General features: G+C 45.1%; 1 protein-coding gene across 2 annotated transcripts in view; it reads right to left on the bottom strand.

Moving 5' to 3' along the window:
• LOC142560907 (receptor-type tyrosine-protein phosphatase mu-like) overlaps nucleotides 1-15,431 on the bottom strand; it is a 101,480-nt gene that overhangs the window by 16,135 nt on the left and 69,914 nt on the right. The window contains exons 10-12 of one of the 2 annotated variants that reach the window (XM_075673321.1): nucleotides 12,032-12,175; nucleotides 3,121-3,272; nucleotides 1,946-2,081 (exon numbers count right to left, since the gene is read on the bottom strand). In XM_075673321.1, coding sequence (XP_075529436.1) covers nucleotides 1,946-2,081; nucleotides 3,121-3,272; nucleotides 12,032-12,175 — 432 coding nt within the window. The remainder of the gene's footprint in view (nucleotides 1-1,945; nucleotides 2,082-3,120; nucleotides 3,273-12,031; nucleotides 12,176-15,431) is intronic. The other variant, XM_075673322.1, reaches the window with a different exon arrangement.

Here is a 15,431-nt window from a genome sequence, read left to right as displayed (position 1 = left end):
ATTACCCAAAGCAGCCACGATATCTCCATTCGAAGTAGTAAAGAACAGGTTACAGAGGCGCCTTCTGTAACAAGCGATGAGGTTAGAAGGGCCTTGCAAGACATGAAACGGGGAAAAATAGCAGGAGAAGATGGAATAACAGTCGATTTAATCAAATATTTAGGAGGTCTAATGCTTGAGAAACTGGTGGCCCTCTATACGAACTGTCTATCAACTTCCAAGATTCGAAGGGAACTGGAAGAAAGCCAGCATTATACTAATCTACAAAAAGGGAGGCGTTAAAGAATTGAAAAATTATAGGCCCATTAGCTTACTTCCAGTATTATACAAAATATTCACCAAAATAATCTGCAATAGAATAAGGGCAACACTGGACTTCAGTCAACCAAGGGGACATGCTGGTTTCAGAAAGGCATACTCTACAACGGATCACATCCAAGTTATCAATCAGGTAATCGAGAAATCCACAGAGTACAATCAGCCTCTTTATATGGCTTTCAAAGATTATGAAAAACCATTTGATTCAGTAGGGATACCAGCAGTCATAGAGGCATTACGTAATAAAGGAGTACAGGAGGCATAAGTGAATATCTTGGAAAATATCTACAGAGATTCCACAGCTACAGTAATTCTCTGCAAGAAAAATAGGAAGATACCAATCGAAAAAGGGGTCAGATAAGGAAAGGAGACACAATCTCTCATATACTATTCACTGTGTGCTTGGAAAAAGTATTCAAGCTATTGAAGTGCGAAGGCTTAAGAGTAAAGATTAACGGCGAATATCTCAGCAACTTTCGTTTTGCAGATGATATTGTCCTGCAACACTGGGGACGAGTTACAACTCATGATTGAGGACCTTAACACAGAGAGCGTAAGAGTAGGGTTGAAGATTAATATGCAGACGACAAAGATAATGTTCAATAGCCTGGGAAAGAAAGAGTTCAAGATGGCCAGTCAGCCTCGAAAGTCTGTGAAGGAGTTTACCTAAGTCAGTTGCTCACAGGAGACCCTGATCATGAGAAAGAAACATACAGAAAAATAAAAATGGTTTGAATAGCAATGAATAGCGAGCAGAGGACGACACAGTAAAATTTAGACACATACGAACAGTACGAGTGCTAACTTCCAACAAATTTTATTTTTCCCATACATCGCTTTCATACGCCCGAAGAAGGACATATCGCTTGTGCACCGGTAACAGCATCTTAGAAACGTTGGCTCTTTATCGTAGAGGAAAATAGCAGGTGTACTCACACATGTGTCTCCTGCTCTGTTCATCTTTGCAGCTTCAATGATTTCTCGAGCTACCCTGTCTTTGTTCCTTCCTACAACAACGAATTTATCAAGGAACGGCTTGCGCGTTTTTGACTCACAGAAGAGGATGTGATCAGCAAGTGTACCTTCTTCTAAACTCCCGTGGCTTCCTCGCCTCCCTGAAAAGGGGGCTTCGGAGCCTCTCTGGACTATCACTAAAGTTCCTTGTCTGTCTGTCTGTTTTTGTACCCTTCCTAGTCTGAACTTAACCACTCTGGCAAGACGCCGCCACAATAAAATCATAAAATTAATGCACGCCTTAATTAACTCTTAGATAGACGAACTCTTAATTGACCCGTTTGCTTTGCCCGGAAATGTTCGTTCTTTGCCCCTGACAAATTTTTTTGTCTGCAATTGACAAATGATGTTACCGCCACTCCTGCTGCAGCCCAAGATGGGCGGCAGTATGTACAAATAAATAAATAAATAAATAAATAAATAAATAAATAAATAAATAAATAAATAAATTCGAGGATAAGTTCTGTTCTTATATAGACTGAGCGCTGCTTTAGTGAGCCAAGGCCTGATTTTATTTTCTGGCTCTAAAGATCAGATCATTTCCCCCCGACCGGCCACCAGATCGGAGTTTGCGTGGTTTTAGTTAAAAAAGCCATGCACAGAGCAGTCTCACCGCACTGACGATGAACTCTGGTCGGCTTGCCCGAACTCGCTGTAGGCAGCGAAAGACGTCCACTTCGTGCTCAAGCATCAGCTGATCGCATAAGCTGGACAAGACGCAGTACAAACCACACTCTTGGCACCCATCGCTGAAAATAAATAAATAAATAAATAAATAAATAAATAAATAAATAAATAAATAAATAAACTCGCCATCCCGACCCTGCGAAAGTAGATGGCCAGCAAAGCTGTTACAAAGCCCCTAAAATGTCGACGATGGGGTATGAAATGTTTTATTGTTCTGCCTAGTCTTAGCAGGACACCGTTGTTGAGCATTACGATTTTGCACTCTTCGACGCTCATGGTATTCACGCTGCTCTTCGGGAGTCTTCGCATGGTCTACCCATAGCGGTCTTGCAATGAACTGAATGAGTTGCGCTGGGCCGGTCTCCCTTTTATGTACGAAGTTCGGTGGCGTCACTCACTGATTTGTAGGCGGCCTCTTTGCCGCCGGGGCTGAGCTCATGCCGCCGTAGCCGCTACCGGGGAAACAGGCGGGGAGAGGGAACTCGCACTGTTCACAGGCGCCTTACCATCCACCGTGGGGTGATGGCGCTTGTTTCGTGCTTTCCTTTATTGAAATGAACACTGAGCTGGTGTGTTGAATGCCTGATTCTAAAGGAGATATGCACTTTTTCGGTTCAATCTTATTTTGCTGACGGACACAAGAAATGCCGCCCAAATAGAGGCTAACAGCTTCGCTGTAATAAATAAATAAATTTCCACACAAACTCGGCAGAAGCTATCGAAGATGATCGTCAATGTCAGCGATGCTTTCTTGTGTTGTCTGCTGCATATCTCCGTGCCATACGCGAACCACTAAAACTGATGCGCACATCAACAGACGCAAGAAGTCTCACTACCAACTACAATGCCAGTTGATACCACGGTATAATATGTCCTACAGTAATCACAGCACCAAAGTTTAGGCTCCCAAGCAAGCGCACGGTCGACTACTAGCTAGCAGCAATCACATAACGTAGTGGTCCAACTTCCGTGTTTGCTGCACGCGTTCCAGGCGATCAGCGTGATTTGTTTATTTTTCGAGCCGTAAAGAGAAACTGATCTGATCCCAGCCCTCGCTCTAGCGTGAGCGCGCACTCGGCTCGTCGCACGCGCACTACTCACAGGCACTGAACGACGACAGGCGCCCCCTCGGCACGCATTTGCCACGCGTCCACGCGGCGAAGCATGCCCAGCACGATCTCATGCGAGCCAGGAACCTTTTCCAGACGCTTCCACGTGGGACAGTGGAACTGCTTCAACGTCCGCGACGAATTCTGTGCGAAACATATAGCATTACATGTAGAGCGTCAATAAGCACCACGTTCCGACCACTTTGAAGTGTTCTGACTGATTATCTGTTTAACGAACAATACTCAGGCGTCGAAAAAGCAGAACAACATTTACAGACAGACGAAAAAAAAAACAAGAAAGCAGCAAAATTGAGATTGCTTGTACTGACAACCCCTTTCGTCTTCTAGCGCATATTTTTTCAGATCGTGAAAAGAAAATAGGAACCGTTTCTTCCCATAACATATTCAGAATGAAGGACCTCCTCACCTCAATCGCTACGATCAACGACATCAACGCTTCAAAGGCAGCCATTTGCTCAACAATATTTGTAGCAGCACTGCAGTTAAACGTGTTTTTGTTTGTTTTTGCTTAGCATAATATGCACATCAAATGTCCGATTATGATTGAAAGTTAACTGCCGGAATAGCAGTAGAACGGGGCAGTCTCAGCTGGACAGCGATCGAGGGCGTACTAGTAGTTCGTCGTTGTCTTCTTCCACACTTCGGCGTGCAGGCGCTCAGAATTCCCAGTACAATCACTCCCCGCGCCGAGAGTCCCCAGTACAGTACACACACACACACACACACACACACACACACACACACACACACACACACACACACACACACACACACACACACACACACACACACACACACACACATATATATATATATATATATATTCTCAAATAATGAACGTCTATCTCTCTCTCTTTGTAGCTTCCATGATGCAGACAAATCTGTGATACGTATAAAAATAATATTTATTGTTTAATAGGCCTCGCTGTAAGAAAAAAGTCACAGGCCTGCGCGGCACAACTAACACAGTCGCAGCGCAAGCTATAGAGGAGCGGCTCCATAGGAGCCCCGTTTTCGGCAGTGCGCACTAGAGTGCCTTTGTGACGAAGTCTCTCTGCGTCGTTTTCACGAGAACGATCTGAACTGTCCGCCCGGCGTCGACGGCGAGCTATGGCTCGTGACGCTCTCTGCACTGCGGTTCACTAAGCCCGACGTTGCCTGGTTGTATCCGCGCGCGTAGCTCTACGACTCGCTTCTTCAGCACTGGTTCGTAGCTCGCGAGGAGGCGAGCTACGCCGACTGTGCCGAAGTGTAAACTGTGCCGAAGTGTAAACACGGGTGTAGAGGCAACGCGGCGCACATGTCACATCCCTTGACCCGTGGCACGATACGACGACGTTCATGATGGTGGTTTCTGGGCATGCCCTTTCATACGGGCGGTCACATATAGTCACCTAGCCTGCTTTAGTTAAGTTCAGCTACATGCGCCATGCAACTGCAACATGTCCGGAAACCTGATGCGATACCACGCAACTGAAATGCGATAGGACAGACTGGTGGGCTAGTTGGTATGACATAATTTACGCAGTAGTGCAGAAGCACATGAATAGCTCTGTCCCGTCTTTTTCCTTTCGTCCGTGTGCTTCTGCGCTTCTGTGTAAATAATGCGATGCAAAGTTCGAGTGTATCGACGCTACGCCACGCGCATGTCACGTCGCGTGGCGAGTGGCACGTTTGGATGCTGATGATGATTTATTGGCATCCCCTTCTGAGCGGAGCGGTGACAGTCACCCAGCATGCTTGAGGTATCCGTACCTGTTTTTCAATCTTCCTCAAGGCAACCCATTCACTAAGGTGAGTGTTTCGGCATGTTGGTAGGACATGAATGCAGCTTTTTTCCGCACAAGACGAGGCCACACGAGCGCAGACTTACAACAGCGTTTGATTTCGGAGAAAGTGACCGCATCTATGGCAACTTCTGTTGCACATCACGTGTGCACCGCCCGCAGACAATTCCTATCTCTACGCAAGGAGCTCCTTGACGCAAAGGGCGAAATGCAGTTTTGACACACAGGTGTCACCGTACCTGTCAATCAATTCCGCTTCGATGATCTTGCGGGTTAACTGATTGCGACTTTTGCTGACAATTGAGCAAGCACTATGTACCGGTTTACACGTGACCATTTATTTGTGGCGCCTACTTGATTACACATGCAATTTTTACAGCCGTTCATCCCCCCCCTCCCCCCCAATTTCTGTCACATTGTAACGATGCTGCCGAAGCCTGTCATTAAGACATCGTCCACTCTGACCAACATAGTTGGACCCACAGTTCAAAGGCAGATTGTAAGCTCTTCCTTCCACACAGTCAACGAAGTTTGACTGATGTCTCTTTTCGGGATAAGCTTTTTGGAGGCAGACGCACTGGTCAATTTGTGCAAAGATTGCAGTTTTTGGGTGTGGAAAAAAACTTTTACACTGGCCCGCTGGTCAATCCTTTTCGTTCGATGCGAAATACCGTGGATATGCAGAATAACCGCGACTTTTTTGTAAAGTGTGGAAGACTGAGCGGAATTAGTTTCTTGTGGTGACATGCCCTTCAAGAGGCCTTCAGCAACGCTAAAGACGACATGCGTGGGGTACTCCACGTTCCAGAGGCGAAGTGCCTGTTCAGAGAAGCTCTCGGGCATGAGTTCTGGGCAAGACCTGCATAAAGAATGCGACAAGTGTAAGTTCGCGATGCCCCTTTTTGGTAGATTTGAGTGGGTTGACGCACAGGGAGCACTGCCTTGTAGGTACCAGGCTCGTATTTCGAGTATATACGTCTGTCTCGTAATAAAAACCTAATGTCGAGAAAGCGTAAGCTTCTGTTAGACGCCAACTGATGAGTTAAGATAAGTTGATAAGCCGTGACGTAGGAAGGATAGCGCACTTGAAACGCATGGACCTGCCGTCAAGAAAAAAAAAAAAGAAATCATCCGCTTACGTAAAGGTCCTTGCGGCGCTGAATTCACGAAGGCTGCTGCTGAGCCCTTCGTGTTGCGCCCACGCTTTGCGGCTGTGGCATTGATCGACGTCGCGAGTTCGATCCCTGAGCTCGACAGCTGCATTTCGACGGGAGCGAAATACAAAAACGGCCGTGCACTTATATTTTGGTGCACGCTAATCCGATTCTGGTTTTGGCATGTGCAGCCCCACAATTTAGTTTAATACTTCTGCCACGATGCGATGTGCCATGGGAGGTATTGACAATGCTCAACTCTCTTAGAGGTTATGAACAATGTCGCACAATAACGTCTCAAGAAAACACATATCCCTGTGTGTTCTGTGTACTAAGCAGACAAACCGTGGTGGTGTTTGCCAGTGGTGTTTGCCAGGTAACGTCTAACGTCAGCTCACAACTCTCGTATTGGAACAAACATTGAAAAAATTAAACAGCCACCGTCAACATCACCGCTAATGATTGTCAATCAAATCCAACAGTACAGAAAGCTTCGCTTACATGGATTGCCACAGTGCGCGGGATCCGCATAATTTTTACGTTCGTGATTAATCAGTGATGACACTTTCTAACAGAAGTTAAACTCACACTAAGCATCGCCTCAGGCGGCGCCAGTTCCCCACTGTCGTTTTGCTTGCCTGATATAACAGTAGTTTTTAGTTAAGCGTTGTGTTGTATCTTCCTTAAAAAAAGCACAAATGCGTCTGCTCAATAACCTAGCAGAAGTTACTTGACGTATCTGAACCTCGACGGTTTCTTGCAGGTTCCTACAGTCGATATAAGTTCGTCGTCAGTTAAGTAAGCAGCACGAGTTATATTAACCTAGAATAAACTTGGAACAAAATGCCATGCGTTTGGTTCATGGTATTGGGTGTCTACCGTCTCACCGAAACCGACAGGTTCGCAGTCGACACCCAGCACCAAGTTACGTGCTGCGTGTCTAAATCGACGATTACTTCATATACACTGCACTGTGAACAAGGAAATTGTATGGGTTACGAAACGCAAATTAACTTCCTTTTTTGGTTAGTGAGCGAAAGTATACTTTTTCCCAGATATGCCACATGACCAGACGACTTCTCGCCGAACTGTTGACTATGTTACCGCTCCACTATGCTTCGTTAAGCAGGTGAATCTTTAAAACATGTGCTCAGTCTGCAAGCAATGAGTATGATAGGACTAATGACGTTGTTTCCAAAGTAAAGTGTACCACCTGACTGATAATTTGGATTGATGGTTCTCTTTGCGCAATTAGGCGTACAAGCTTCTCCCCGGCAAGCTATTGAGGTTTTCAGGCAACGGCCAAGAAACAAGTACAATAATAAGAGTAAAGTTACAAATAGATATTTGTATATTTTAATACATTTTGACGAACTCTAACTTTTAGCTTTATTGGGCGCTGGCTGTTGTCATCGTATTGCACAACTCTAAATTGGAACATTGTTTATTTTACCTGAAAGGTGCAAGATAACACATAATCCTAAATGAAATTCTGATTCACATGTGCATTGCAACCACAAGTAGGTCTGGTGAAACGTATGCATGATCACCTAAAGTTTCCATTCACGAAACAATAAAACCAGCGGAAAAATATCACAGCAACGCACAACCTAATCAGCAGGTAAGTTCCTCTATTGTTTTACTCTCTCTCTTTCTGTTCTTATTCGGTCATACATAAGGTGCACAGTAATGAACATGCAAAACGGGAGCAAGAAATTACAACACACAACAGTTTTCTAACGGTATAACTCGAGAGCACGATCCCGTACCACTACATATCCTGCTGTCCAAGGTGGTGTCGCCCTCACTAAGCGCATGAACTGAAGTCACGCAGGCAATGACCGTATTGGTGAAAAGAGAAACGAATGACGGCGTTCGAGATAGTCGCACTGCGTTCGTTCAAGATTTTGTGACTGCGTGCGACCTGCATACGCTTTGTCACTCAGGCTTTCCGTTGGGAGCGAAATTCAGAACAGGAATTTAGGAGAGGCAGAATTACTTAGCTTTACATTTGAAATTCCTTATTCTGCAAGACTTCGAAATTGTAAATGGTCAACACGTAAGTTGTCTCGCGCAGGCGCTTTGAGGTAAATATTTTTTATGTTTTCTTGGCCCACCTTTGTAGTAAGATAAGCGGCGATGTCGAAACTTCAACAAATCAAGTGAAAGCCGCAGTAATGCTATGCTCGGCTTCCTTACTCACTCATTGTAAAACAGCGCAACGAGGATACAATTACAAGAAAAGGCGACACAAGCGCTCTCACAAGCGATGACACAAGCGAGGGCACATGAAAAATATACACACAGCGAAACACAAACGAAAGAAAAAAACAGGAAGAAAAACCCACTAAAGTAACAGCAACAGAAATCAAGTGTGATGCAGAAGCTTTCTTGACTACTCAAAGGCTTTTGACCGCGTTCCACACCATCGGCTACTGACAGAATTGGAAAAGTTTAACGTTCATGTAACGTTCTGTAGCAAGAACAAAATATTTCGTATCATCTAGAGTGAAATTACCCTATGTTAATGAGAGTACCTCATCGTTCGGACACGTCACTTCTGGTGCGCCCTCGGGCAGTGTTCGTGGGCAGTTACTGTATTTAATCTATATGAACGATCTTGCATCTTCATTGTCGTCCAGAATTACTGTTGGACGGCGACTGCGTCATACACCGGTTGTTTCAGCACAAACTTTAAAAAATATTTAAAACTCGCCTGTGGCAGACAGCCCAATTCTAGTCCATGAGCTGGTGTACTCAAAGAGGCGGGCATTACTTGGACAAAAAGTTGAAATGCATAATCGAATAATTAACAAATGTTCACTAACTAGGTTTGTAACTAGTTACGTTATGGTACATGCTGCAATTTACAAATTCTAGGGAGGGAGATTGCAAGGCATATCCACTTGAAAATAATTGTGTAGATTACTCCACTTACGAGATATTGTAACGTAGGTTGAAGACGGAGGCTGGAAAAATAGACGCTGTCTCTTTAATGGCCGGCCAGAAGAAGAATGTGCAGCCAACGCGCTTCATCGTCCCTCACGGCGTGGACGTTTGCCCGCGCCTTATTCCTGCGGTGCGGAAGCCCCACAATCATTGTTCAGCTGGCCCTCGTGCGAAAAGTGACCATCTCCGTCGCGTCAGAAAGATCTTTCAGCGGAGTTGACGGAAAGAAATGGAGCTCCTGAGGTGCAATGTTCACGTACGCGCATAATTCGGCTTCATGCGCACTGCATGAACAACTTCAGTGCGAGGACGGCGACGGAGCGAACCGGGGTCAGAACTATAGGGGACGACTTCGTAGGTTACGTCACCGAGGCGGCATGTAACCTTGTAGGGGCCAAAATACCGGCGCAGCAACTTTTCCCGAGAGTCCACGGCGACGGATGGGCGTCCAGACCCACACACAGGCGCCGGTATTGTAATGGACGTCGCGTCGGACCCTGGTTGTATCGAAGGGTGTCGGTATGCTGCTGGTTCCGGATGCGATGCCGAGCAAGCTGGCTTGCCTGTTCGGCTTTTTGTACGAACTGTTCGACGTGTTCGTTGGTCGGGCTATAGTCAGCCACAGGTATCATGGCGTCAAGTGTTGACGTGACGAGGCGCCTATATACGAGTTTGAAGGACGTAAACTGTGTGGTCTCTCGTACAGCAGTGTTATAAGCAAATGTCACATATATGACAAAATCTCGTCCCAAGTCTCATGCTTTACGTCGATATGCTTGGAAAGCATATCAGTCAGCATTCTGTTGAGACGCTCCGTTTGTTTGGGGATGATACGCAGTGCTCCTGTGGTGAGAGCTATGCGTCAGCTGAAGAACGCCCTGCTCAAATTCGGTTGTGAATGCTGCACCGCGATTGGTGATGAGAACAGAGGGTGCACCATGTCGTATATAGGACGATGCGGCAGACAATATGCGGCGTCAGACTTACGGTTAAAATCCACTGTCGCTCCACTTTCTTACAAAAAAAAAATGTCGTTTTATGCATTGAAGCACAAAAGCAAGTGGAATGCCAATGGATTTCTCCGCAAGGTTCGGGAATTAATGCCTCGAAATTGGTGTCACCCAGAGAATTCGTTCCAACTGAATCGAACTCGTGAACTCCCCTGCTGGAATTGGTAAATAGCAATTTATGCCGCGAGGTAAATAGTTAAAAACTTACTTAGTAATTTCTGGTTAATTAGCCTAATATGTATTTCAATTTTTTGCCCATGTCCGTCTCTTCGAGCAGGCCAGCTCATGAAGTAGAATTGTGCTATGTGCCACAGGCAATTTAAAAAAGATGTTTGAAAGTGTTCGCTGAAATAACCGGTATAATAACGTACCCTGCATCACCGACCAGCTGAGCTAGCCTACAGTCCGATCTTAACACGATGAGTTCATGGCGCTCATCCTGGCTAATGTCACTTAACCACAGTAAAACAACCGCCACTTACTAACCGGCAAACACCGTGTACCATCGTCTTACAAATTAAACGATAGCTCTGTTTAACTGACATCAATGTACAAGTACCTTGACCAGCATTCACAATCTGACTTATCCTAGGATTACTATATTAACACAAAACTTGCTTCGATCCGCGAATGGTTCTCTCGGCCGTCTTAAACGTAACATTAGACAAGCGCCTATTTACCTTCGTAAACCTGCTTAAAACACGCTAATCTGACCTAAAATTGAATATGCACCTGCAATCTGGCATGCTTATAGACCCTGCGTTATTAACGACAACCAAGCCCCTGATAACAGTGCCGTTCGCTTCGTCTACTCTGAATACTCACCGTTCGCTAGCGTCCTTGCTTTAAAAGAAATGGCGCTGAAGTGCGAGGGCTTTCGCATCGCCGTAAACTTGCTCGCTTTTCCGTAAGCTTTATGGAAAATTGCATTTCCACTTTTGTTCAACTTACTGCGCTTTATACTTCACACACATCCATCCATGACGACTTTTTCCTGCAGCCAGCAGCTATCTTTCCTCGAAGGGACCATCCTAACAAAGTAACACAGATAACGTTCCGCTCAAAGCACTAGGCTGAATGTTTCACACCACACACATCGCTACAGAAACTATCAGCAGATTTCAAGATCTCGTTCAAGACAACGCACAGGCAGCGAGCGCCTGATCAGGCGGTTTGTTCTTCGCACAGTGCGTTTATTAATTAACGAGATTTTCCTGTATGTTTAATTGTATTTTGCACTTTTATTAAACTTACGGCACTTTATACGTTTACGCTCTACTTTATTCGTTACCGAATTTTGTACCTTTGTTTCACTATGTTCTTTATTCGTTTTCGTTTAACAACCAATAACCAAGAACTCGAGTTTCTACATTTGTGTGTTCATGTAACGTGCACATATATGTGCGACAGTGACCTCAATTTTCGTGTACCTATTTTACTTTATTATTTTGTAATGAATTTTTTATACGCCTGCACAGTGAAGTTGTTGATTATCGTTTGCTGGGAATCGTATTCACACTGCTGCAACTTCATTCGTACCAGACCACCTCCCCCCCCCCCCCCCCCCCCCCCCCACACCCATGTAATACCCTCAAACAGAAGGCCTTTAGGGGTAACTTAATAAATAAATAAATAAATAAATAAATAAATAAATAAATAAATAAATAAATAAATAAATACGCGTCTTAAGTAGACCAGCTATCAACATTATCACCATAGATGTGCCGTTGCACATTATTCAAGTATGCACGTTCACCCTGCGTTAAAGGGATAGATAGACTGTTGACTCACGCAAATACTTCCGCGTGCCTCTGGATACGATAAGCCCCAGCGACCCCTCGTGTCCACCGGCCTTTTTTGCCTCCTAACGATGTCCGTATTTGCGAGATCCGGTGCTCAAACACTACAACAACTACGGCTTGAAAGGTGCGAACTTTATATACCTTTTGAAGGGTTGCAGTGTTATTTCAGTGTCTACTCACCTGTTCAGGGTTACTGACCTCGTTTCGGCAGATGTTGAAACTTCGCACAACCAGGCTTGGGAAACCTGTGCTCTCTCTGTGCTCTACTGTAATTTTGCCATGCTTGGAAGAGCTGTTGAAGTCTGGCCAGAACATCGGTGTCGTCTGTAACATCGCGAGGAAAAGAACAGTTGTGACACAAATAAGATAAGGAACACAATTCCGACGGAATGTATATTGTGCGTGTACTGCATCACACAAGGCAATAACAAACCCTGATAAACCTCTCCGAATTACATAGGAACCGACGTGGTGGCTTTGACGCTGCAGCGTTTCACTTCAAAGCGCGAAGTGGGGGTTCAATATTTAGGCCAGGTCAGCAACACTTTAAGGGGGGAGATGCAAAAACGCTCGTGTTCTTAGATTTAGGTGCGCTGTTACAGAGTCTCAGGAGGTAAAAATTATTCCGGAGTTCTCCCCCTATGGCGTGCCTGATAATCATATTGCAGTTTTCGCATGGAAGTGCCCAGGATTTGATTCCTTGTTGTGTAAATTAGAGGAGCTCATGGTTTTAACATTTCAGTACGAAACACGTTATTATTTTTACAACGAAGCTGCATATGACTAGGATACGGGGATTTCTTCGTCTCCGTCGCCAGACAATTTAACCAATCACAACGGAAGGCGTGCGTCGCGTGCGCCGCTGGGTTCCTTGCAGAAACACCAGATGGCGCTCACTTCCGCGCATGCGCTTAACGGTTCCAGGACTTACGTTTGGAAATGCGGTTGTTTGCTTTAAATTAGGAGTACAACCAGCACTCGACGGGAACCAAAGGTCAGTGGGTCGCCTCGCATTGGGCGCTCACGGGAAGACTACAAATGAAGCTATGCAGGGTGATATGGGCTGGACTAGTTTTGAAGTGAGGGAAGCTCGCAAAAAATTGAGTGTGAAGAACGACTGAGGAATGTGGAAGAAAGCAATTGGGCTAGGGGAGTGTTCAGGTTTCTGTACAGGAAAAACATTTTCACAGTGGAGGAAAAGAACTAGGAAGCTTACCAGCAAGTATGCGGCCTGTAGGGTGTGCAACACAGCAGCAAAGAGCGTCAAGCGGAAAGTCAGAGAGGCTGAATTAATCTAATGGGTGGCGGCAATCGAAAGGAAACCTGCGATGAGTAACTACTTAAGAGGAAAACACGAAATCAGGAAAGAAACCATTTATGATAACTCATAGGGAAGCTCATTACTTTTCGAAGCGAGATCGGAATGCCTTAGAACGCGCACCTATAAAGCTAGATATAAGAAGCAAGAAGAAGCATGTGCTTGCTGCGGTAAAGCTAGGGAAACGACGGAGCATGTTTTATTAGAATGTGAAGACGTCTACCCTGTGGTCGATTTAGGCACCACTGGCCTCCTTGAAGCCCTTGGGTTCAGCGGGAGTAGTGGTAAAGCAAACATGTCCGCAATGGACATTAGTAAGAGGCGATTGGAGGATTGGTGGAAGAAAAGTAGGGAAACGACAAAAGACGGAGACGCACAAAAGCACAGTCCGCAATAGGGGATCAGAAAATTTGGACGTGGTAGTTCATAGTGTTTTTTTTTCTTTTTTCATTGTTTAACCTAGGTAGGATATTAGGCAGTATAATAGCAAGAGCTTGGCGGAGCAACCCACCACCCCGTTCCTAAGGGGACGCTCATAACATCCGTCCATCCATCCATCCAGCGAGGAAGCGGCGACACCTGCCTCGAGGGAAAAAAAAAAGAAAAAGAAAGCCCGCGTTCGCACGTAGCGTTCGCCACAAGCGTTTCCCAGAAAAAAATATGGTTGCATAAGCCTCCTGGCCACTGTAGCATAAAGAAGCAGGGAGTGACGTAACTACACTTTCATATGTAAAAGAAGAACTCGCCTAACAACTAATTTCATTCGTGTTGTGATAACGCTATGGAAAGGCCACGCATAGTTAGGGCTCGCCAAGGGTAGCGCGAATACGACGAGAAACGATAGGCGCAGCAACGTCAGTGTGCACAGCGACATCGTGTTCAGGTTGGACAGAGTATTGGTTCCTGGACAAAGCCAGTCCCGCACATTTAGGACGCCTGAAGAGCAGCAAGAATACGACGAACAACGAAAGGCGCAGCAACGTCAGTGTGCACAACGGTGTCGTGCTCAGGCTGGGCAGAACGCAGTTCAAGGCAACATCACATTGGCAGACCGGATCAGGTGATACCACAGCTTGGCTGGCCAACAGCCTTCACAGCGTGGATTAGAGCGCCCTTTTGTTTTCTCTCCAAACATCTGATGCGAAGGAAGGCAACAAATCTATCTCGCACCTATTGTTTTTACTATGACGTGATCCTGAAACCTATTACGCGGCAGCAATTGGGCTACCACGTATGGTATTGCAGCCAATTGCAAACACTCTGAGCAGCTGTATTCTCCATGGTTCCTTCCATGGGAACGTTCCACGACAGTCTTCAGTGCATGACAAGGCGATTGCTGTGGTTCGGGATGTTTCAGCTTATGAGTCAATAACGCGACCTGTTAAATTGTACTGCGCCAAGAAGGAAACGGAAAGACAGCAACGCTGACGGCAGTGTGCTACACTTGGACGCTTATAGTACTTTCGATCCCGAACTCCTAATGTTTGCTCTAATACAGTCGCCATGCATTGAACTCTTTCGTTCGCGACGTCCACCAAATGTTCAACACATCCTTCTGTAAACCGGGAGAGATCGGCAGGCCACTCTGGTCACGAGCAGCCACAAAATCCTAAACCCCCAAAAGCTGGATAGGAAGCGGTATAATTTGAAACCATTTCTCAAACATACATTGATAAGTTTACAAGACTTCAATATAGATTTCTTAAAATTGTTGCTAAAAAGGAGTCTACTCATTCTGTTAGTTACATACAAGAAAAATATGAATTAATACGTATGCAGAATCTTTACAGTACAACATTTCTAAATTAATAAAGAACTAACTTAAACAAAGAACAATAATTTCTGAACTGGCCAACCTTAAGCCCACTGGAAATAAATGATACACGCCAGTTAGTGCCCCGATCACGCACTAAGTATGGCGACCAAACTTGTTAATTGATCTTATTGGCATTAATGTGAACATTGAAAATATGACTTCAACACATGTTATAGCATTCGTTTTATAACCTTAGGGCTAATTTATAGCAGCCTTTCATTATACGTGTGATTTATCAAATTGTACAACAGTAATCCAATTCTGTCTTTTCAACATGCGCGTATATTCGCGCCCATCTATTTTTTATGCTTGAGTAATAACTATTGTATCCTGTTAAACTTTCTTTTGAAGTAATTCTGAATTATTGTTGCGATAATTATCCGATGTCATGTTTGATATCTTATGTTTTAGATGTCACTGCTTTGCGGCCCCTTTGTAGGCAGTGG

This window comes from Dermacentor variabilis, chromosome 10 (assembly GCF_050947875.1).
Source record: "Dermacentor variabilis isolate Ectoservices chromosome 10, ASM5094787v1, whole genome shotgun sequence".
Taxonomy (NCBI): Eukaryota; Metazoa; Arthropoda; class Arachnida; order Ixodida; family Ixodidae; genus Dermacentor; species Dermacentor variabilis.
This window is presented reverse-complemented; position numbering and strand designations above follow the sequence as displayed.